Raw genomic sequence first — 23,513 nt, forward strand, 5'->3', positions numbered from 1 at the left:
TCTGTAAATTAAGCTCCATTTTAAGACTCCCTCCTTTTTAAGACCTGATTTTTTTCAGATTTTTGAAGGTCTTAAAAGGGGGTTCCATTGTAGTAGCTTTAAAGTGTGTTTCTGCTTGTTCTATCAGACGTCAAACGCCGAGCAATACTTTGACCTCCATGCAGCAGGGGTGGTAACGTCCGACCGAACCCTGTCACGCCTAGACCTGCCTCAGATGGACATTCAGGTGCTGCGTGAGACACTAGAGAAGTCTGGAAACAACCATGATCGTCAGTGCAAGACCTTGTGCACTAAACACCACCAGCTTTTTAAGCAGTGGATGTTGAAGATGTGGTAAGTTTGTTTGTGCAGCAGTGCACAGTTGATTTTTATTATCAGTACTTTTCATGTATGTCTTTGTATATTTGCTAATTGATGTATATTTTTTCCATTAGTTTAATGCGACATTTACTGCAAAGTGTACTGATTTGTGTATATCCCCCTCCCCCTCCCCGAGACACTGTAAAGCGCTTCGAACTGTGGAGAAGCACTATATAAATGTTCTATTATTATACCGTGAAAAGTAGGATATGCGCCGAGATGGCTGCGATCTGCTGGCCGATGTGAATGCGTGACGTATTGTGTAAAAAAAAAATTCCATCTCACACGGCATAAATAAATCCCTGCGCCTTGAATATGTGCGCAATATAAATTGCATAAAATAAAAATTGGAAAAAAAATCCCTGCGCTTAGAACTGTACCCACGGAATACGCGCGATATAAGCCTCATATTGATTGATTGATTATTATTTGAACTGTTTATATTCTAGCACTGGCAGTCCTCAAAGCCTTTTCCTTCTTTGCACATTATGTACATGTCTTATAGCAGTCCTAAAGTTGGTGCATTCTTCTTTTCGTTGTATTTGTTTGATGATAAATTATAGATCAGACCATTCCTTGTTCAGATGAAGTCATATTTGAGGGAACAATCTGCCAGAATGAATAATGAACCATTTTTCTGAAGGATAACCTCTTTTTTTTTTTCTAAATCTGTGTACGTATGTGCAGTTGTATTGTTTTAAGAACCCCTTATTTTCAATTTTTGATAAAGAATCTGGCAGTTTATTTCTACAAAATGTATGGTGAAACTTACAGGCTGAATCTGAGAACTTCTTTACTCAACATGGCATCTCAAGCTTATTCTTGGAGGCTGTTGTATACATTTATCAATTTCTTTGTTTCTGTGCAGCAACGGTTTCAACATTCTGCTGTATGGTCTGGGATCTAAGCGAGACTTGCTGGAACAGTTCCGGAAGCAGCACCTCTCACACTTTTCTCACCTGGTTGTCAATGGTTATTTTCCTAGTCTCACCATTAAACAGGTAAATCCGTTAGAAATAACTGATAGGAAATGCACTGTTTATTGTGTTTTATCAAATAGACAGGGATGGCCAAATCTCAAAATTTAAACTCGCCAAACGGGCGAGTAACTTCAAGAAAGTCACCAGCCCGCCAGAAATTTCGCTGACCCGGTACATACCACAGTTGCTGCCTCTGCGTTGTTTATAACGCTTTGATATGAGTTATTTCTAATATGCTGACTGTTAGCAAATGATAACAGACATGTCGAGAAAATGGATTATCAGCGATGAGCCGGAGGCGAATGCTGATATCATCTATATATATATATACGACTTGTGTCTGTGTGTGTGTGTGTGTGTGTGTGTTCGCGATGCACGGCCAAAGTTCTCGATGGATCTGCTTCAAATTTGGTGGGCATATTCAGGTAGACCCCGGACACAACCTGGTCGATGAGAATTTTCAACACGTGCTCTCAGCGCGCAGCGCTGAACCGATTTTGGTTTTTCTGTCCATCTTCCCAGATCCATTCCCAGTAACTTTTCCTTATCTTCTCCAGTGTTTTGCGTTTATCTCCCTTCCTTCGTGTGGCGTCAATCCATATTCCCGTTACTATTTTTAGAACACAACACTCAATCCATATTCCCGTTACTATTTTTAGAAAGTCATTGTCCCGGCGAAGCCGGGTATTACTCTTCCTTATCTTCTCCAGTGTTTTGCGCGTTTACCTCCCTTCCTTCGTACGGTGCGCCGGCAAAGCCGGCGTACACCCGGTAAAGCCGGGTCCGTGGCAAAGCCGGGTATTCGATTCTACTTCTTCCCGGCGAAGCCGTACCCGGCGAAGCGGGTATTCATCTAGTTTGTGATATGTTGACTATGTTGTAAGGACTGTTTGCTTTCAATGCACTTTGCAGATTCTTACAAGCATCACAGAGGACATCGTGGGACACCAAGGCAGCTTCCGATCTCCTCTGGACCAGGTGGAGTTTATTAAGCAGCATTTTGAAAATCAAGGTGAGGACGATAAAGGCTCTGTTAGTATTATAGACCTGTGTACCGGTAGGAGTTCCCATATCAACTGTATTTAGCAGGCATGGGAATTGTCCGCGAAATCGCAGATTTCCGCGAAAAGGAAATACATTTCAGCGAAAATAAAAAATTGTCCGCTGCAAAAAAAAGGTAAATTAAATTATATGTAAACTATTGTCTCTCTATCCATTATTTGCTTACACAAGAACTATCAAAATATTGGTCTAAAATGCCCGCCGGAGCCCATGCAGCCACTGGACCTTGGCCTATTTTCAGATTTTTTTCAATTTCAGAATTCCCATACCTGATTTAGATTTTCTTGTGTCGTACCGGTATTTTGTACCAGTATACACAAATGTTAGTACAGTGGAACCTCTCTTTTAAGGCCCACCATTTTAAGACCTGATTTTCTTAGGTCTAAAAGTTTAGGTTCCACTGTATGAGAGTCTGTCTAGGTAGTCATCAATGCATTGAAGCTGTACATAGCACCGGGGTGTTTACTTCAGGCTTTTCTTCAGATCAATGAGGCGGTTTACATGTTCTGCTTTTAGCGGTGCTCTCATATCTGTCAAAATATCCCCAGCTGTTTGAACCGGTACGGTGAACACTAACCGGTATTTTGTGTTTTTTCGCCTTTCGGTATTCCGTTGCAGCTCTGTTATGCTGGCTGACCTTGCTATGATTCATTCATTGTGCAGATACACCTGAGTATGCATTGAACTGCTTGTTATTTTCATGCATCTTCATTACACCCCCGGTATAGGGGTGAATAGAATAGAATAGAATAGAATAATGTTTATTGTCATGAACCAGTAAAGTTATTGACACAACAAACAACAAATAATAATAATAATGCATTATACAATCCTAAAACAATCCGTAACAAATTTGCCAAGACGAACTTGAACTTCGTCTTCTAAAAATAAGTTACTTGGATTTTTGTTAGCATATTTCATATCGATATGTGAAGCATCTTCTTTAAATTCATCCCTTAATTTAACATATTTATTGCATTTATCTAGAAAATGTATTTCATCTTCTATGACATTGCATTCAATACAAAGACGATTTTCTTTAGGGATATTCTGATGTCTTCCACTTTCAATTTTTAGACAATGTGTGCTAGTCCTTAATCTGCTTAACATCTTTCTGTGTTTATTATTCTTAATTTGTATTAAGTATGACTGCATTCAATCACATATTCTTACCTCAACTCACATAAATGGCATTAACTTCAGTTCATTGCTAAGATATTGAAGTAGTACTCGACCCTGGTAAGGGGGGAAGTAACTCCCTAAGAAAAACAATCCGTAGTCAAGGACGGGAGTCACCTCCCCTACCGGTAACCCGCACATGCGCGGTCCTGCTACCGGCCTTCATTCCACCCACTTCAACACTACTGCACAGACGTGTTGTTGTACTCCGGCATATTTTTTGCCTTGGCCTTCGTGGAAGGCCATTTGACCCTGGTTTTTGCGTTGCTATCTTTAGGTAAGATCGTTTCAATCTCTTCGCTGCTTTCGTTCGAGTATTTTCGTTCGTTTGAGTATTTTCGCTGTTGTAATTTCATCTCCACGTGCGCGTGTTCGATTTTGCAAATGGCGGACAAAAACTCAAAAAGCAAGGGCAAACTTGTTTCCCTTCTCTCTTCTCCGGGAAAAGAGAAGGATAAAGACAAGCCCAAGTCTAAATCAAAGGCGCGTGCCTCTGTCTCTTCTTCACAGCCTACTTCTTTAATTCTGGTCACTGACCCGGCGACTAAGAAGACAGAACGGGTGTCGCTCGACTCTACGTCACCGTCACCGGTTTTCCCTACGCGGGAACGTTCTACTTCTCCTCTCTCGCGCTCGCAGACGCCACGGTCTAGCGAGTCCGTGTCGCGGGAAGAAATTCTGGCTATGTTTGCAACTCTGAAACATGACCTAGTTGCCTTGCATTCGGCAGAAAGGCCTGTCGCTCCCCTCCCGCCTGGCGTGGGGGGGGTGGCTTCTCTTTCTCGGCTGCGGCCGTCCGCGACGATCACGTCGGCTGATCTCGGGCCGGATTTTTCTGGTTCGGTCGCGGATTCCCCTGCCTTTTCAGGGGGGTTCGCGTCCTTAGCGCCGCCCGGTTCCAGCGCTTCGGCGTTGGGCGGCGTTTGTGGGAGTCCCCATCTTTTTGGGGGCTCACACTTGCCTGCGGGCCCGGGTTACGCTCTGGCGTCGCCGGGTTCGCAGACGGCTCCTCCCCGGCAGTACACCGTCCATCACGTGGCGGGTGCGCTAGGGAGCGGCGTAGCGCGCCAGCCTGCCCCCCTGGGATCAGTTTCGGCTGTCCCGGCCTCTGGGGGGCAGGCAGCAGCGTCTTGTTTGCCCAGCTCTGGCCTACAAGATTCTGTCGGCGGTCATCGACCTGTAGCTCTTGGTTCGGCTGCCGCCGTTCCTGGTTTGAGTTCGCAGGGGGTAGGCTCCTCTGGTTGCCCCTCGGGGCTTCCGGTCGGGCCTGCCCGCGGATTGTCGTCCTCGACTTCCGGTTGCGCTGTGGCAGGCACTTCCGGTGGAGGACAGCGGGCTAGTGGTTCCGGTGGCAGTGTCCCTGCTATCCCGTCCCTGGTTACGCATCGACTTCCGGCCCCGACTTCCGGTTCCGCCGCGGCGGTTCCGGTTGTCGGCGGTGCTGTTGGTGGACAGTTTGCGGCGCTTCCGTCTATTGTTCAACCGACTCTAGCCACTTCCGCTTCCGTGGACGGGTGGGTTTCCGGTTTGCCGGACCCTCCTTCTGATGGAGATCAGGAAGGTTTTGGAGAGGAACAGGAAGGGGATGAGGATTGCTCTGAATCTGCTACCCCCTTACGGATTCCCAATAAACTGGGCCCTACTCTGGAGTTGGCTGCGGAGATAACCTCACGGTATTTCCCTGAGGGTGTCTCCGCCGATTCTACTGTGGTCGCACCCCCTCCTTCTGCTTTGGCAGATTTTGCGGGCGCGGGGGACGCGAAGGTGAAGTTCCGGTTCTTGGAATCTCCTTCCGTCCCTTTTGTGATGGCTCAGGTGTTGGCGGACGCTAACACACCCTACCCTCTCCTGGCTGCTCATGGAGAAGCCCCCCCGTCTGCTCAGCCTTGGTTAGCCTCGGCTCAGGCAGGCGGCGGCCTCCCAGCTAATTCAAGAAGATCGCGGCTGCCTGGCAGGCCACATTCTCTTCTCTCCTCGTTTTCACTGCCCACAGCTCCACTTCCGGTGACTCCGGAACTGGCTCGCTTACGGCAGGACGGTTATAGCCGAGATAGGACTGCCGTGTGCACGGAACAGAGTCTACTCGGGCTGGAGGAGAGCGGGCGTTCTTCCCTCGAACTGACCTCTTTAGCGGAAACGCTCATCCGGTCTCTCACGAGAGCCATCGCTTCGTCCATCGAACCTTTTAGGTTCCGTGACGATGCCATTGAGGCTGATGCTGCCATGCTCTTGGCGGCCCTCGCGAAGGTCACTGACAGTCAGATGACTCTTGCTGCTCGGCTCTACTCTCAGGTCGTGTTTTGGAGGCGCGAGGCTTTTCTTAACGGCTCACGCCTGACGGATAAGGCCACCATAGACTCTTTGAGAGTCTCTCCCTTCTCAGAGGGTGCGTTGCTGGGATCACGCTCTTTGGATGCCCTCCGGCAGCAAACGGAGGAGGCTCGTGACCATCATGTGGTGCAACTGACGGAACTCGCTCTTAAGCAGCACGGTAACAAACCACGGAGTTCTGCACCAGCTGCAGGCAAGTCCTCGGGGCAGAAGTCGTCTCAGGCAGGTAGGGGTGGTTCACGTTCCCGCCCTTACCAGCGCAAACCTTCCTTTGGGAAGCGGGGGTCTGGGCGCAAGCCCAACCCCCAATGAGACCCCCCCGATCCAGTCACCCCCCCAGCCTCTACCCTTTTGGTAGCAGGCGGCCTCTCCCGGGCCCTTCCAGCTTGGCTGTCTCGGACAAGCAGCCTATGGATCATGGGGGTGATTCGATCGGGGTTCCGCCTTCCTTGGCAGGAAGGCAAGGCCCCTTTGTCCAGAGCGCCGGCCAACTTCCGGTTTCCGGCCAGCCCCGACGCTCGGGAGGCAATTCAGGCAGAAATCCTTCTCTTGCTGCAGAAGCAGGCTATAGAGGAGGTTCTCGACCACTCCTCCTTGGGTTTTTACGGAAGAATCTTCGTTGTCCCCAAGGCTTCCGGGGGGTGGCGGCCAGTCTTGGACCTCTCTCCACTGAACCGCTTTTTGCGCAAAATTCGGTTCACCATGGAAACGCCGGCGACCGTCAGGGAGGCGCTTCGCCCGGGCGACTGGGTAACGTCCGTCGACCTGACGGACGCCTACTTCCACATCCTCATGCACGAGGCGGACCGGAAGTGGTTGCGTTTTCTGTGGGGGGACCGAATCTTCCAGTTTCGGGCCCTACCCTTCGGGCTGTCACTTGCTCCCTGGGCGTTCACCATGGTGGTGCGCCAGCTTTGTGCTCTTGTTCGGCAGCACGGGGTTCGGCTCAGGGCATACTTGGACGACTGGCTGATCCTTCATCAGCAGGAAGCGCTTTGCCTTCAGCATACCCAGTTTGTCCTTGCCCAGGCTCAGGATCTCGGCTTCCAAGTCAACCACACCAAGTCCGAGTTGACTCCGTCGCAGACCTTTACTTACCTCGGCATGGTTTTCGATTCACGGGAGTGGACAGTTCGTCCCACTCAACGCCGGGTGGACAAACTGCAGGCTCTCCTGTCTTCCCTTTTAGGGCTTCAGTCAGCTCCAGCCCGGACGCTTGCGTCTGTACAGGGCCAGATGGAGTCCATGTCGTCCCTTATTCCGCTAGGCAGATCCCACAAGCGCCCGTTTCAGGCGGCTCTCAGTTCAGTCTGGAATCCGACTTCACAAGGCTGGGACGTTTTGGTTCCTCTCGGGGTCTGGTTTCAGCAGACCACGCTTCAGTGGATGAACACCCCTTGGCTTCTGCAGGGAGTGCCCATAGCGCTTCCTCCTCCCTCCACGCATCTCTTTTCGGACGCGTCTCAGAAGGGCTGGGGGGCTCATGTAGACACACACACGACGTCCGGTCGGTGGTCACAAGAGCAGCGGCTTTGGCACATCAATCGCCTCGAGCTCGAGGCGGTCTTTCTGGGGCTTCAGCACTTTCTCTCCGCCCTCCAGGGCACCCATGTGTTGATTCATACCGACAACACGACAGTCGCTGCCTACCTCAACAAACAGGGCGGTTCCCGATCTCAACTGTTGTCCAGCCGAGCATGCGAGATCCTTTCTTGGTGCGCTCGCCATCAGATTCTGGTCTCGGCTCGCTACCTGCCCGGCTGCCTGAACGTCCTGGCCGACGCCCTCAGCCGGTCCTCTCAGATCCTCCACACAGAGTGGACCATCACGCATCAGGCGCTCCTCCGCCTTTGGGCGCAGGTAGAGCGACCGATGGTCGACCTCTTCGCCACGAGGTTTTCGCGTCGCCTTCCGATCTTTGTTTCCCCGTTTCCGGACCCGGAAGCGTGGAAGATCGACGCGATGACGATAAGCTGGACAGGGCTAGTGGCTTACGCCTTCCCTCCCACTCCACTCATCGGAAGGGTCCTGCGAAAAGCCGACTTAGAGCGGCCTCGTCTTCTTCTCGTGGCACCGCGCTGGCCCAGTCAGCATTGGTTCCCGGACCTCCTGCGGCTCGCCAGCGGCCCGCCGATTCCGCTCAGCCTTCGGCGAGGGGAGCTTCTACAGCCCAGGACGGGCATTCTTCACGATCGCCCCGAGTTCCTGGATCTTCACGCCTGGCGACTGTTCGGCGATCACTGAAGCGCTCAGGCGCCTCAGATCTTACTCTGGACTTAGTCCAGAAGGCTCACAGGCGTTCCACCTCCTCCGTTTATTCGTCGCACTGGCTGGCTTGGACTCGATGGTGTGCGGCCAACAATGTTGTCCCGGTTGCCCCGCGATCAATGCAGGTCGCAAACCACTTGGCATGGCTCTCCGCTCAGGGACGCGCCGCGTCCACTTTGCGCGTTCGCCGTTCAGCCATCTCAGTTACCCTTAAGCAACTTGGTCGCTCCATCTCCCTCGGGGGAGTCATCGCGAGTGTGCTAAAGGGCGCGGCCCTCAGTTCTGCAACGGAGAGAACTTCTGTCCCGGCTTGGGACGTTCTGCTAGTACTCGAATTTCTCCGTTCTAGTGCTTTCGAACCTTTACAAGACGCTAGTCTTTCTGACCTTACGCGCAAAACTCTCATGCTCATACTGCTCGCTTCCGCGCGAAGGGGCAGCGAGATCCACGGCCTCTCAGGTTTAGACCGTGATATCACTTTTGAAAGAGACGGCTCGGTTTCACTGCGTTTCCGTCCCGATTTTCTCGCCAAAAATCAAAAACCGGACCAACTTTCACCGATCATTTCCATTCGGCCTCTTCGGGACATTTTAGCCCCCGGCGATCCTGATCTTTCTAACTGTCCGGTACGTGCGCTTAAGGCTTACTTGTTGCGTACCGCTCCGATTCGAGCATCAGCTCAGAAGTTGTTGTTTATTTCGATTAATACAGCCCGAAATAAAGACATTGCAAAACCCACGCTTACCAGATGGTCTTCCACACTTATAAGGCATGCCTATCAGTGGTGGCAGACACAAGGGGGGGGGCAGTCAGTCCTTCCTCTTCGATCACCTCGGACTCACGAGGCTCGAGCGTGGGCAACTTCCTTAGCTGTCCTCAAGTCTGGTAGGATGTCAGACGTCCTCAAAGCTGCATACTGGACGTCTCAAGATGTCTTCCTCAGCTACTACCTCCGGGACATTGCCAGCACTCACCCGGACGGTACCAACTGCCTCCCAGCCATGGTTGCCGCAGGCCAGATACTTCCAAGAGTTTAATGTGAGTATCCCACCGCCTTTATGTGCAATCTGCCATTTATGTGAGTTGAGGTAAGAATATGTGATTGAATCGAAAATTTCAAAACTAAATTTTCATTTAATTAATATACTTACTCAACTCACATCGTTTATACCCTCCCATCCATCCCCGCTAACATTATATGTGTTACAGGTGTGTGTTTCCGTGGGGGAATGAAGGCCGGTAGCAGGACCGCGCATGTGCGGGTTACCGGTAGGGGAGGTGACTCCCGTCCTTGACTACGGATTGTTTTTCTTAGGGAGTTACTTCCCCCCTTACCAGGGTCGAGTACTACTTCAATATCTTAGCAATGAACTGAAGTTAATGCCATTTATGTGAGTTGAGTAAGTATATTAATTAAATGAAAATTTAGTTTTGAAATTTTCGATTTCGTAAGATTTACTGATCATAGAATAAAACTTAAGTCTGGAATATGTATCTGATTTTTCTTTTGTCCAGTATCTTATATATTCCTCTTGTTGTTTTTTGTCAATGGCAAACTTTAATTTGTGTACATTTAATGTAGATTGGTTATGCCAAACGTGACTAAAACCTAAGTTACAAAGAGATTGTCTAACAAATTGTAGCCATGGCGTTTCTGTCGGATGGAGCAACATTGAGTCATATAATTGATGTATATACGAATCTTGTTTGGAGTCTAGAATATGCGCCCAGAATGCTATTGTTTGTGATAACATTTTTAATCCTAAAGGGAACCTTCCTAATTCCCCCAGTACAGGTATCCACATAGCTTTTCTATGAACTCCAAGAAGGAATCGACAAAATTTGATATGAACAAATTCATGAGGAGTTTTGCTAGATAAACATGATCCAAAGAAATGATCAGTATTTGTTTGTTTTATTTTATTATTAAACGTAAACGGATACCAGATTTCAGCGCCATATGTTAATATCGGATTTACAAGTGAATCAAATAAATGTATCATTGTGTCTATTTGCACGTTTTGATTGCTGAAAATTCTGCGGAGGGAATGTGCTGCTTTATTACCTTGTTTACTTAAATGATCTTGAGCTGTATCAAAATTTCCATTCTTGTTGAATATGACCCCTAAATATTTATATTGATCTGTTACTTTGATTACATCAGTTCCACATTTAAATATTGTGTGCATTTTTGGATTTATATGACAAAATACTATAATTTTTGTTTTTTCTATGTTAATTTTCAAACCCCACTGTAGGCAATAGTTATTTAGATAATCTAACTTATTTTGTAATCCTATTTTTGATTTTGAAAGAAGTACTAGATCATCTGCATACAGTAGACACGATATTTTTGTATTCTGGTTAATGTATGGCGAATCAACGTCAGGCATTCCATCTGTTATATCATTAATGAAAATATTAAAAAGAGTTGGGCTTAATGTATTTCCTTGATGTACTCCTTTTTTAACCAATACATCTGGTGAATATCCACCTTGCATTTGTGTGCATATCTTTGTATTAATATACATGTTTTTGATTATATTGTAGCATTTACCTCTTATGCCAGTTTTGTATATCTTAAGTAAAAGTGCATCATGCCAAACGTTATCAAAAGCTTTTTGAAAATCTACGAAACATCCATATAATCTACCATTTTTAGTATTGATAATATCGTCTACAATTTTCTTCAGAATGAATATTTGATCCATCGTTCGGTATCCTTTTCGAAACCCAGCTTGTTCTTTTATCAAAAAATTCTTTTTTTCTAAAAAGTTGTTGATTCTTGAATTTATGATTTTACAAAACAATTTTCCCAAATTACTACTAAGAGTGATTCCTCTATAGTTACTCGGATTCATTGGATCTCCTTTTTTATGCAATGGTACACTTATTCCAGTCTTCCATTCTGTAGGATAGTTACCACTTGTAAGAATAATGTTGAATAGATTAACTAATATTTTAGTCATATGATCTAAACTTGCTTTTATAATTTCATTGGTTATTCTATCTTTTCCGGATGACTTCTTATTTTTCAACGTTTTACATTCTTTTTTTAATTCTTTCTCTGTTATGGGGTCATCTAAAATAGGTGTATAACAATGTGTATGCATCTTCTTTAATTCCTCATTTACTATGTATTTTCTTTCATCAGAAACTTTAGTTTCTGTTCCTATCAATTTCTCTAAATGATCAATCCATTTCATTGGATTGATTGCACATTTTTTAGTTGTATTGACTTCACCCATCGTCTTTAAATCTTTTAGAGTTTTCCACATAGCACTTGGATCGTTATTAAATTCGTCATTCAATTTCTTTACTAAATTATCTTTAAAAATCCTTTTCTTTTTCTTTAATATTGCTTTGTATTTTTTTCTTTTTGAGTAGTATTTCTGACATAAATTTACATCATAAGGGTATCTATTTAGAGCATTTAATAATGATTTTAATTCTCTCCTTTGTAAAAAACAGTCACTATCGAACCATTTTTTATGTTTTCTATTCTTTTTCGTAAAATTGCGGTTCTTGATTTTCTTGTTCAAGCATTTTTTTGCAGCCGTGTTTAGCATTGCTGTTATTTTGTCTGTTAAATTGTTAACACACTCGTCTGAGTAATATTATATATAAAGTAATATAGGGGTGTGTATAGGTTTCGCTCGATGTGTTTGTTTGTTTGTTTGTGTTCGCATATAGATCTCAAGAATGAACGGACCGATCGTCACCAAACTTGGTGAACAGGTTCTATACACTCCTGAGGCGGTCCTTACAAAAATTGGGACCAGTCAAACACACGGTTAGGGAGTTATTGGTGGATTAAGATTCTACAAGGACTTATAGAGGGACATCTTCATGGTCAAAGGGAAATGACCATTCTCACTCAGTCACTGCCACCAACTGAGAAGGTTATTTCCCTTTGACGGGGGTGTTTTTCCTACCTCGGAGGAATTTCTTGTTATTTCTAGTACTGTATGGCAGCTCGCTTTCCCCCAGTGAAAAAGCAGCCTGAATTTCCATGAGAAAAAACCCTCAAAGGACTATATGAAATCTTCTCCTTATCCTTTATTCTTTTGCTGAAACTCAATGTTAGCATGTATGCCTTATTGTACAGCAGGGGGCAAAAGAAACGCAACTCATTCACGCCCACTGTTGCAAGTACAATTTGAAAATGACAAAAAAATCACTTGCAACAGTGGACGCGAATGAGTTGCGTTTCTTTTGCCCCCTACTGTACAGCACAGACACCTTTTGCTTGAAGTGGGTGAAAGGCGACATTGTAGATTTCTGTGTGAGTGCAGCTTGTCCAGACACAGCTGTTCATGAGCAGCTGTATTAACATATCACCGGGCAAGAGGAAAAAGACCCTGTGCTTCCGTTTGTGGAGTAGCAGACATGGCTTCATCTTCAAATGTTTCTTCAGCATAAATGCTGATGTGACCTTTTTAATGAGGAAAATAAGGAAAGGAAACTGGCCCGAATAGTTTGGGGGATCAACAAATACTTACAGTGAAACCTCCCGTTTAAGGGGTTACTTGTGTGTTCAAATCGCTCGTCAGAAACATTACACATTTTGTGCACAGGTTCATCTAAGCAATATGGACACATCTGTGCAAAGAAAAAAGGGGGTCGACGTATTAACTTTTTTTTTAGAATTTTTTTACTGGGGGTTGTCAAGTACGATTTTGCGAAAAACACTGCGATTTTTAACATGATCCCAACTGACATATTTAGCTCTACAAATAATAAATGAAACATTAGTTTGTGTATATAAATGAATGGAGAGTATAACTTTATCATAAAACGGTACTTATCAACGTGCATTTTCAGAAAATGATCGAGGTTTATCGAGGGCGTACACATAAAATTATCACTCCTTTAGTAGTAAAAACGTATTTAAAAAAAATTCGCGTGTGAGAAACATTACACATTTTGTGCACAGGTTCCTCTAAGCAATATGGACACATCTGTGCAAAGAAAAAAGGGGGTCGACGTATTAATTTTTTTTTTAGAATTTTTTTACCGGGGGTTGTCAAGTACGATTTTGCGAAAAACACTGCGATTCTCAAGGGGTTACTTGTGTGTTCAAATCGCGTGAAAGAAACATTACAGATTTTGTGCACAGGTTCCTCTAAGCAATATGGACACATCTGTGCAAAGAAAAAAAGAGGTTGACGTATTAACTTTTTTTTAGAATTTTTTTACTGGGGGTTGTCAAGTACGATTTTGCGAAAAACACTGCGATTCTTAACATGATCCCAACTGACATATGTAGCTCTACAAATAATAAATGAAACATTAGTTTGTGTATATAAATGAATGGAGAGTATAACTTTATCATAAAACGGTACTTATCAACGTGCATTTTCAGAAAATAATCGAGGTTTCTCGAGGGCGTACACATAAAATTATCACTCCTTTAGTAGTAAAAACGTATTTAAAAAAATTCGCTCGTCAGAAACATTACACATTTTGTGCACAGGTTCCTCTAAGTAATATGGACACATCTGTGCAAAGAAAAAAGGTGGTCGACGTATTAATTTTTTTTTTAGAATTTTTTTACCGGGGGTTGTCAAGTACGATTTTGCGAAAAACACTGCGATTCTTAACATGATCCCAACTGACATATTTAGCTCTACAAATAATAAATGAAACATTAGTTTGTGTATATAAATGAATGGAGAGTATAACTTTATCATAAAACGGTACTTATCAACGTGCATTTTCAGAAAATGATAGAGGTTTCTCGAGCGCGTACACATAAAATTATCACTCCTTTAGTAGTAAAAACTTATTTAAAAAAAATGAAGATCTGTTCAGTAAATTTCTATGAATCGCACACCACACACACCCCACCCCCTCTCCTCAACCCAAGAAAAAAAATCGCACGTGAAATCCATTACACATTTTGAGCACATGTTTCTCTAAGCTATATGTCCACAACTGCAGACAGACAAAAAACTTTGTTTTCTTATTCATTTTTTTTTATAAGAGTTTTGTCAGTTTTGGGGGGTACCGGGTGGACACATATGACCTTACAGAAAACACTGTAATTCGTAACGTCATCGTAACTGACATTTTTATCTTTAGAAAAGATCAATAAAACATTACTTTGTGTAGTTAAAAGAATGGAGAGTATTACTTTATTATAATACGGTAATTATCAATGTGCATGCCGAAAATTATCCAGGATTGGCGAGAGCGTACACAACAATTATCACTCAAAAACGCTGTAACACAAAATTGGCTCCACAGATCATAAACAAATTTGAACACAGCTAACTTCACTATATACCGTTGCAATACCTAAGAAAACCATAACGTGTTTCCTTATTGCTTACTCCACAATTATCCCCGCACCACCCCCATCCCCATATCTTGACTGACAAAAATTGATGAAAACATTCATTTGGGAGCCCAGTAGGTCAGGTGGTAGGGAGAAGTGTGCAGCGTTTCATAAAAATCTGTATAGTAGTTTTCTCTGAATCGCAATACAAACACAAACACCCAAACACTTGGTGCCTTTAGTGCACCGATACCCCCTGCCAACCCCTGCCCACCCCCCCACCCCCCCCCCCCCCGATCCAATTTCAATGAAGATTTTTCCTTCTAACAAGACAATGTGTGATTTGGCACATTTTGCCTCAGTCTTTATCAAGAGCATGTCTAACCCACTTTGAAGCTGTTTGAGACTGCAGTAGTGTTCCTTACATCAAGGCGAGTGCACAATGGTGCATTTCTACACCCCCCCCCCCCCCCCCCCCCCGTAATGTTCACTTTAATATCAATCAATCAATAGATATTCAGTCACAGTTTAACTAACTCATTCACCCTCATCACTCACTCATCCAACACTGTTTGATGCACAAACTGCCTGCCTTCCGCACTGGGAAGCCGCTTCGCTTCGCAACAACAACAACAACAACACTGAAAACTCGCCGGGAAATACCCCCACCACACGTGTGCTTGTTTCTTCCGACTAATAAGTAATATCAATTTTTGGAAAAAAGGACAAAACTGGATGAAACATTCTACGGCCCCAGCAATCTCATTACTCTGAAATGGGAACCCGAAGTGGCTGGTCCTCAGGTTTCGAAGTTGACCGATATTCCCGCTAAAGTGACCAAGATCCAAAGCCAGCCATCCATTAGAATGTAGGTCCGTGATTTATCTGTCACTATTTCTCAAAACTTCGCTTTCTCGCACTCAAGACGACATGCACAGACACAAAGACACACGGGCACACACACGCCCGCCTGCACGCACTCACACAACAAACAACACACACACACACACACACACACACACACACACACATGAGGAAGGGATAATCACACATAGTGCGCCAGTGAGGTTAGAATGGTGAGGTGGGGTCTGAGGCTGGTAAGGGATTTGGGGGTAGGACCGACGAGAGGGCACGGATTCGGCGGTTCGCCGTGTCGAGTCAACTTCATATAGATCTGTGTAGGCGATCAACAGCCCCAGCCGATCTGGATCTGTTCATGTCAAAAGTAAAGTCAAGGATACGAAGAAGTTTACCGAAAAACATCGATCCCAAGGACTCATGTTATAACTTTTCAAAGCAGTTACATTCAATCAAAGCTCCATCCACATTAAACCGAACGGGAATCGTCGAAGATCCACGCAACTTCACTGCAATGTCGAAAACGAACTCATAATGTCACCGCAGATCTATAGTTGGTTTTGGTTTTGTGTCGCAGCAAAGAAACGAAGCAAATCTCCGGCTTTTATTTCACACCAAAAAACTTTCATTTAGCGGGTTATTAAAATATATTTCTTTGAGGTTGCAAGGCAATGGCATCGCTGAGATGTACTCCTTCACACACGAAACAGGTTAGAAATTTACTGCATTTGGGCGCTTTTTACGGCCAAAACAGAGTGAGCTTTTTGACGGGTTTATGGAAAAATCACTTCGGGGGCAGGTCTAAAATCCCGTGTACAGTGCCAAATCATATGATACATCATTCAAAAGAGCAAAGTATGTTCTTTCTTCTAACATATGGGCTAAGGTAAGTCATAGATATAAATAGACAGTATCTGTCTATTATATCTGTAGGCAAGTGTATTCCATTCCTTCGATAGTCTCGTCATCTACACTTGCGTGAAAAATGCAATTTTGAGTCTGTTTTGCATAAAAGACCTGCGAGATGTGCAGAAGTCAAAACAACAACTTACAGTCCAGCCTCTCAACTTTCGTTCCATGCAATTTGTTTGTCTGTACGTATAGACTGAGGGGTGCCCCGAAATGATTTGTAATCACAACATTCACAGACTTCAAATACGCCATTGAAAAACTCGTCCACGTGCGTTGTAGATATATTTACTTGGGTGACTAAAACTGTCGTACCTACCAAAGGCCGCTTCGCGTAACAAAATGACTACCAGAGTCGCAAGGCTCGGGATATTTTTTACAAGAAAGATATATTTCGTTGTTCCGGTCCGAATGAATATGAAGATATGGCGAGTTGAAAACGCCGATTCTTTCGCCAGAAACACGTCTGCTTCCATACCGGAAAGAAGGGAATGGACTGAGAGCTACTAGAAGCACGGCGCCGTGCGTACAATCGACCGAATGATGTTATTCACACAATACCATTTGGCGATCTCTAAAAAATCATTTAAAAACAAACTAGTTGACATGTAATGAAACTATTTACTGAAATCAAGAAGTATCTTAGTTCTAGCCGTGCATATTGGGCACCCCCTGTCGAATGCACACTAGACCGTGCGTATACGCCCTCTCAATCAAGGCAAGTAACTCAGTGAGTGAAAACATTAGGAAGAACCGCAACTTGAACACACTCGTAACACCACCAACCCAGGCGGGTTATCCAGATCCAGATCCAGATCCAAGGGAAGTAACTCAGTGAGTATAAACATAAGCAAGAACCGCAACCCGAACACACTCGTAACACCTTAAGACATCCAAAAATCTGAAAAAATCATTTCTTTAAATGGGGGTAAATTTACAGAGGTTAGGCCCCCCCCAAAAATAGGTCTGTTTACGGTAACATATGCCAAAAAAATAGGGTCGGTAGGTCGGGATTTTTTTTTTTTTTTTTTTCCAAAAAAACATTTTTACGTTATTTTGCAAAAAAACTAAAGATTTTTTTTTTTTTCTCCCCCAAATGCCAAAAAAAAAGTCTAGGGTCGCGCGAAAAAAATAGGGTCGGTCGGGTTACCGTAAACAGACTTTTTTGGTTTTTTTTTGGCCTTATGAACAGAAAGTCTGAGAAAACAAGGTCTTGAAATAGAGGAAGTCTTTAAATTGGGGGGTCTGAAGATGGGGGTTCCACTGTATTAGTTGTTTGACTTCAACTTTGTTATCCAAGGTCGTGTCATTTTGAGGACAATGCTGGGTAATATAGGTGATTTACAATCAGTTGCTATGTTGGTTGATATTGTGTTATGTCTGTTACGCAGAGTATGAAGATTTCTACCTTGTGGTGCACAATATTGATGGAGCCATGCTGCGAGGAGAGAAGACTCAGAACGTGCTGAGTATGCTGAGTCAGATACAGGGATTTCACATCATGGCTTCCGTGGATCACATTAATGCTCCACTCAGTAAGTTAGGCTGCTAGGCTTGATCTTTCTCTTTTTTACATTTAGTCAAGTTTTGACTAAATGTTTTAACATAGAGGGGGAATCGAGACGAGGGTCGTGGTGTATGTGTGTGTGTGTGTCTGTCTGTCTGTCTGTCTGTGCGTGTGTGTGTGTGTGTAGAGCGATTCAGACCAAACTACTGGACCGATCTTTATGAAATTTGACATGAGAGTTCCTGGGAATGATATCCCCGGACGTTTTTTTCTTTTTTTCGATAAATACTTTTGATGACGTCATATCCGGCTTTTTGTAAAAGTTGAGGCGGCATTGTCACACTCTCATTTTTCAATTAAATTGATTGAAATTTTTGTAAAGCAATCTTCGACAAAGGCCGGACTTCGGTATTGCATTTCAGCTTGATGGCTTAAAAATTAATTAATGACTTTGGTCATTAAAAATCTGAAAATTGTAATAATTTTTTTTTTATATAAAACGATCCAAATTTACGTTCATCTTATTCTACATCATTTCCTGATTCCAAAAACATATAAATATGTTATATTTGGATTAAAAACAAGCTCTAAAAATTAAAAATATAAAAATTATGATCAAAATTAAATTTCCGAAATCGATTTAAAAACAATGTTATCTTATTCCTTGTTGGTTCCTGATTCCAAAAACATATAGATATATGTTTGGATTAAAAACACGCTCAGAAAGTTAAAACGAAGAGAGGTACAGAAAAGCGTGCTATGCAGCACAGCAAAACCCCTACCGCGCTAAACAGGCTCGTCAGTTTCACTCCGTTATGCACAAGCGGCAGACTACGGTCCGTGTGAAAAAATGCAGTGCGTTCAGTTTCATTCTGTGAGTTCCACAGCTTGACTAAATGTATTAATTTCGCCTTACGCGACTTGTTGTTCATGTACTTTTGATTTTGTTTTACCCCCAATCATTTGGGCTTGGAGAGGATAAAACGAAGAAAACAGAATTCAACCGTTACTTGTGAATGCATTTCCAGAATGTAGTATTCCTATTTCGGACTGTTACATTTGATTACATGAAATTGACCCGGTTGTGTTCACAACGGTAATTTGTAGAAGAGGGCAAAATGGAGGAAAGGAAATCAATCCCCTGTGTGTATGTGACAGTGTGCTCTAGAAAGTAGAAATCATGTTTTTTGTCTGTGTTTAACTTTCAGTTTGGGATGAAATCATGTTAATTTTCTGTGTTTTACATGCAGTTTGGGATGAAATCATGTTAATTTTCTGTGTTTTACGTGCAGTTTGAAATGAAACCATGTTTTTGTCTGTGTTTAACTTGCAGCTTGGGATGAAATCATGTTTTTGTCTGTGTTTAACTTGCAGCTTGGGATGAAATCATGTTTTTGTCTGTGTTTAACTTGCAGCTTGGGATGAAATCAGGTTTTTGTCTGTGTTTTACGTGCAGTTTGGGATCAGGCCAAGTGCAGCCGATTTCGCTGGGTGTGGCAAGATGTGACCACCTACACACAGTACCTGGCCGAGACGTCGTACGAAAACTCCCTTCTGGTTCAGCAATCCGGGGGACTGGCACTGCGATCACTGGCCCACGTCATGCGCAGTCTCACGCCCAACGCTCGCAAAATCTTCGAGCTGCTCGCCCAGTACCAGCTCGACAACGCTGACAACTCATCTTTCGTTGGTGAGTTTGATTGCTTGGTGTGATGCCCGGTGAATCAAATAAAATAAAATTGAAGTGAACTGTTTGCTTTGAGACAAGGAGAGACAGCTGTGTGTGTGTGTGTGTGTGTGTGTGTGTGTGTGTGTGTGTGTGTGTGTGTGTGTGTGTGTGTGTGTGTGTGTGTGTGTATGTGTGTATGTGTGAGCGCGTGTGTGCGTGTGTGCGTGTGTGTGTGTGTGTGTGCGTGCGTGCGTGCGTGCGTGCATGTACACTTGCATGCATAGGGATGTGTGCAAATATGATTTGTGATGAAGGGAATTTCATGATTAAAATTTGATTCAGCCGACAATTCTTTCTTCCTTGGAAAGTTGGTGAGAATGTTAACCACTTCTATAACAAAGTGGAACAGACTTATGCAAGATTAAAATGTTTACAGTCATTGAATCAAAGCCCTAGGTGGCCCCTCAAACACACACATACACACAATTATGGTCTTTCACACTCTGTGTATGTTCATGGTTTTTTGTCTGTGAGCTGCATACAGTGTGTTTGGGCTGTATACACGTGTGTGTGATACTTCAGCATTTTTGTTCTTCTTCTTCGTTCGTGGGCTGAAACTCCCACGTACTCGTGTTTTTTGCACGAGTGGAATTTTACATGTATGACCGTTTTTTACCCCGCCATTTAGGCAGCCATACGCCGCTTTCGGAGGAAGCATGCTGGGTATTTTCGTGTTTCTATAACCCACCGAACTCTGACATGGATTACAGGATCTTTTTCGTGCGCACTTGGTCTTTTGCTTGCATGTACACACGGGGGTGTTCGGACACCGAGGAGAGTCTGCACACAAAGTTGACTCTGAGAAATAAATCTCTCGCCGAACGTGGGGACGAACTCACGCCGACAGTGGCCAACTGGATACAAATCCAGCGCGCTACCGACTGAGCTACATCCCCGCCCCTAGCATTTTTGTTCAAATGTACTCATCTGCAATGGGATTTGAAGACTAGTTGATTGTTGGTTTGTGCAGGCATGTCGTTCCAGGATCTGTATGTGAAATGTCGGGAGAGCTTCCTTGTTAACAGTGACCAGACTCTTAGAGCTCAGCTGGTGGAGTTCATGGATCACAAGCTGATTCGTGCCAAGAAGGTACACTTTTAACAACTCTTGTTTTTGCGCCAGATTGTGGAGGGGGGTGTGTCTCTCTCTCTCTCAAACACACACACACACAAACTGATGTACACATTCACACACACGCGGACATGGGGGGGGGGGGGGGTGCAGAGCAGAAGCACTGCTTTATGACCATCAGCTGCATGGGTAGATCTCTTAGGTAGAGTTGGTTATCAGTACAAGTGTTTGTGAACTGAATTTGTTTTCTGGGCATGCTCTGTTCAATCTGTTACTGCTGGGCATGCTCTGTTCAATCTGTTACTGCTGGGCATGCTCTGTTCAATCTGTTACTGCTGGGCATGCTCTGTTCAATTTGTTACTGCTGGGCATGCTCTGTTCAATCTGTTACTGCTGGGCATGCTCTGTTCAATCTGTTACTGCTGGGCATGCTCTGTTCAATCTGTTACTGCTGGGCATGCTCTGTTCAATCTGTTACTGCTGGGCATGCTCTGTTCAATCTGTTACTGCTGGGCATGCTCTGTTCAATCTGTTACTGCTGGGCATGCTCTGTTCAATCTGTTACTGCTGGGCATGCTCTGTTCAATCTGTTACTGCTGGGCATGCTCTGTTCAATCTGTTACTGCTGGGCATGCTCTGTTCAATCTGTTACTGCAACCAGGCGCCAGAAAAAGGGTTGAAGAAGACATGGAGACCTACGGAACTTCTGATAAAAGACAATGGGATTTTAGTCCATGTTGTCTTTGCTTTCGACTACAACTTCAGTCTGTAAATTGGCTTTCATTGTTGAACTTGCTCTCTTTTTTTAAATCCTAATCCGTTCATATTTTGGCAGAATTTGAAACACTCTTTCTAATTGATGTCTTTCTATGTCCCCAGAATTATGACGGAGTGGAACATCTGATGATACCCATCGAATCGCCAGCCCTGAAAGAGTTCCTGGAGCAAGGAGAGAAATGATTGCAGTCTTTCTGTTTGACCTTTGACTGAATAGACAATTTTTGGAAATAACTGTCAAGATTTGCAAGCATTGTGGAAGAGTTGCGCCCCTTACCTCGTTAAAACAGGAAACGCATGGTCGACCTGTTAAGACCACAATCGCAGAGAATAACTGACGACGATGTGTATATTATGCAGTGTCAAATCGATGTGATGCCCTTTTCGTTCAAAAACCTGCACATCAGAGCCATGATTCATTTGATGGCCTGCAGCGATCACTAAGCATACCTGTCAGTTTCCCACACTACCGTGACTTTTACCTCAAGTGAAACTCGTGTGACATCAGGCAAAACATGTTGCCGGCTATCACTCGGAGCAAGCGATCTGGCATCGCCGGGACAAATCGTAAACTCCAATGTGTATATTTTCAAAAGAAATGGGGTCATATCGAGCGGATACTACATAAAATACATATCTGACTTGGTTATTCGCTGCGATTATTGTTTTAACTGGTCGACCTCGTGTTTCCTGTTTATGCAGGGTGAGGGGCGCAACTCATCCATATCAAATTTAAATCCCTGAGTAATCTCCGCAAAAAATGCCTGATTGTGCGCTAGTATTTTTGGCTGTGTGGTAGTTTGAAAGAGCAGCTGTAGTAGTCTTATCTCGATTGCAGGAAAATGTTTTATGTGTATAGAAGTGTTTTTCTTCTAAAAAAAAACAAGTACAATTTTGCTGAGTACTTTTGGTGTTTCCCGCAGTGGGGCACTGCGGTTATGAAATTAAAGGCCCCTCCTGTTTTTGGAACCGCAGGAGCTTTCTAGTTTGCTGTTAGGTAGATTTTTGGTTCCTCTTTCCTGTCATGCTCTCTTTTTCTTCATGAATTCTTTTCTTTTTTCTGCCTTCTTGCTCATTCACCTGTATTTTTTCCAAAAATCTCTTCTCTTGCCGCTTGTCTCGCGATTCATGTATAGTTTAATCTGTTAGTGTTCTGATGTAAGTCCAGCAGTAGATAGGTTAAGCCTATTTTAACATACTGGAAACTGGTAATCTTCCAGTAGGTATTAATTTAGTTTTACTAAAGCCTGCTGGGACACAAGTAATGGGTTAGTGCATTTGTAAACAGGAATCGCTTGACAAGTGGCCCCCTTCATCCCCCCCTTCCTCGTCCTGATATGGCTCTGCGTAGTCGGCTGGACGTTAAGCAACAAATAAACAAACAAACAAACTTTTGGTGTTTGGTAAAGTACAGAAGCAGACCAGCTTTGATTTAGGGCAGATTTTTCTCGAGATTTAAATAATTTACAAAGAGTATTGTGTACCAGGTTGGACCAATTTGAATGACAGTGTTCTAGCAGTAAGAATTGATTGTGTGTTGCGAGTCTCAAAGCATAAATTTATCGCCTCAGGAATGAAGACTTTTAACTAAAGATCAGCGTGTGTGTGCGTTTGTTTTTGTGTGTCTGTGTTTGTGTGTGTGTGTGTATGTTTTTTTGTTTTTTTTTGTTTTTTGCTGGTGCAACAATTCTACATTATTACAATAATGAGCATACTACATATCTGGTGTGAAAACTTGCTAGTTGATCTTTACTTGTGCTAAATATCCTGCCTCTATTTGATAGTGATGGTGTGACACTGAAAAGTGGATCTTGACTTCTGCGAATATCCTGTATTTGATGGTGATGGCATGCAGATGCCAAATAAATTACCGCAATAAAGTTGATGTCTTCGACTTGTGTGTGTGTGTGTGTGTGTGTTGTTATTTTACCTGACCTCATGTGTCATACATCATACATGTATTTTATTGGCTACCCCATTTTTTAGACTTCAATTTATTTCATTACACTGGGCGTAGTCCCTACTTTCTTCAAAAGAAGAACGATTTACTGGTTAGGTGCTGCACAAGTATTTGGTAAAAGCAAACGAAGTACAGATTTTTAAAGAATAGTGGAATAATATTTTGCACTGGTACCCTCATGCCGAGCCAATACGGGACATTAAATTCGGCGCAAACCCAGGTTCTGCATAAGTAAACTACAG

At 43.8% G+C, this 23,513-nt stretch overlaps 1 protein-coding gene across 2 annotated transcripts in view; it reads left to right on the forward strand.

The window, feature by feature from the left end:
* The window catches only part of LOC138947327 (origin recognition complex subunit 2-like), a 35,976-nt gene extending 12,780 nt beyond the window's left edge, over nucleotides 1-23,196 (forward strand). For both annotated transcript variants that reach the window (XM_070318773.1, XM_070318772.1), the window contains 7 exons: nucleotides 128-333; nucleotides 1,229-1,361; nucleotides 2,253-2,352; nucleotides 17,619-17,762; nucleotides 19,191-19,424; nucleotides 20,434-20,552; nucleotides 21,414-23,196. In XM_070318773.1, coding sequence (XP_070174874.1) covers nucleotides 128-333; nucleotides 1,229-1,361; nucleotides 2,253-2,352; nucleotides 17,619-17,762; nucleotides 19,191-19,424; nucleotides 20,434-20,552; nucleotides 21,414-21,494 — 1,017 coding nt within the window. In that variant the 3' untranslated portion in view covers nucleotides 21,495-23,196. The remainder of the gene's footprint in view (nucleotides 1-127; nucleotides 334-1,228; nucleotides 1,362-2,252; nucleotides 2,353-17,618; nucleotides 17,763-19,190; nucleotides 19,425-20,433; nucleotides 20,553-21,413) is intronic.
* The last annotated feature ends 317 nt before the right edge of the window (nucleotides 23,197-23,513 follow it).

The sequence above is a fragment of the Littorina saxatilis genome, linkage group LG14, assembly GCF_037325665.1.
Source record: "Littorina saxatilis isolate snail1 linkage group LG14, US_GU_Lsax_2.0, whole genome shotgun sequence".
Lineage (NCBI taxonomy): Eukaryota > Metazoa > Mollusca > Gastropoda > Littorinimorpha > Littorinidae > Littorina > Littorina saxatilis.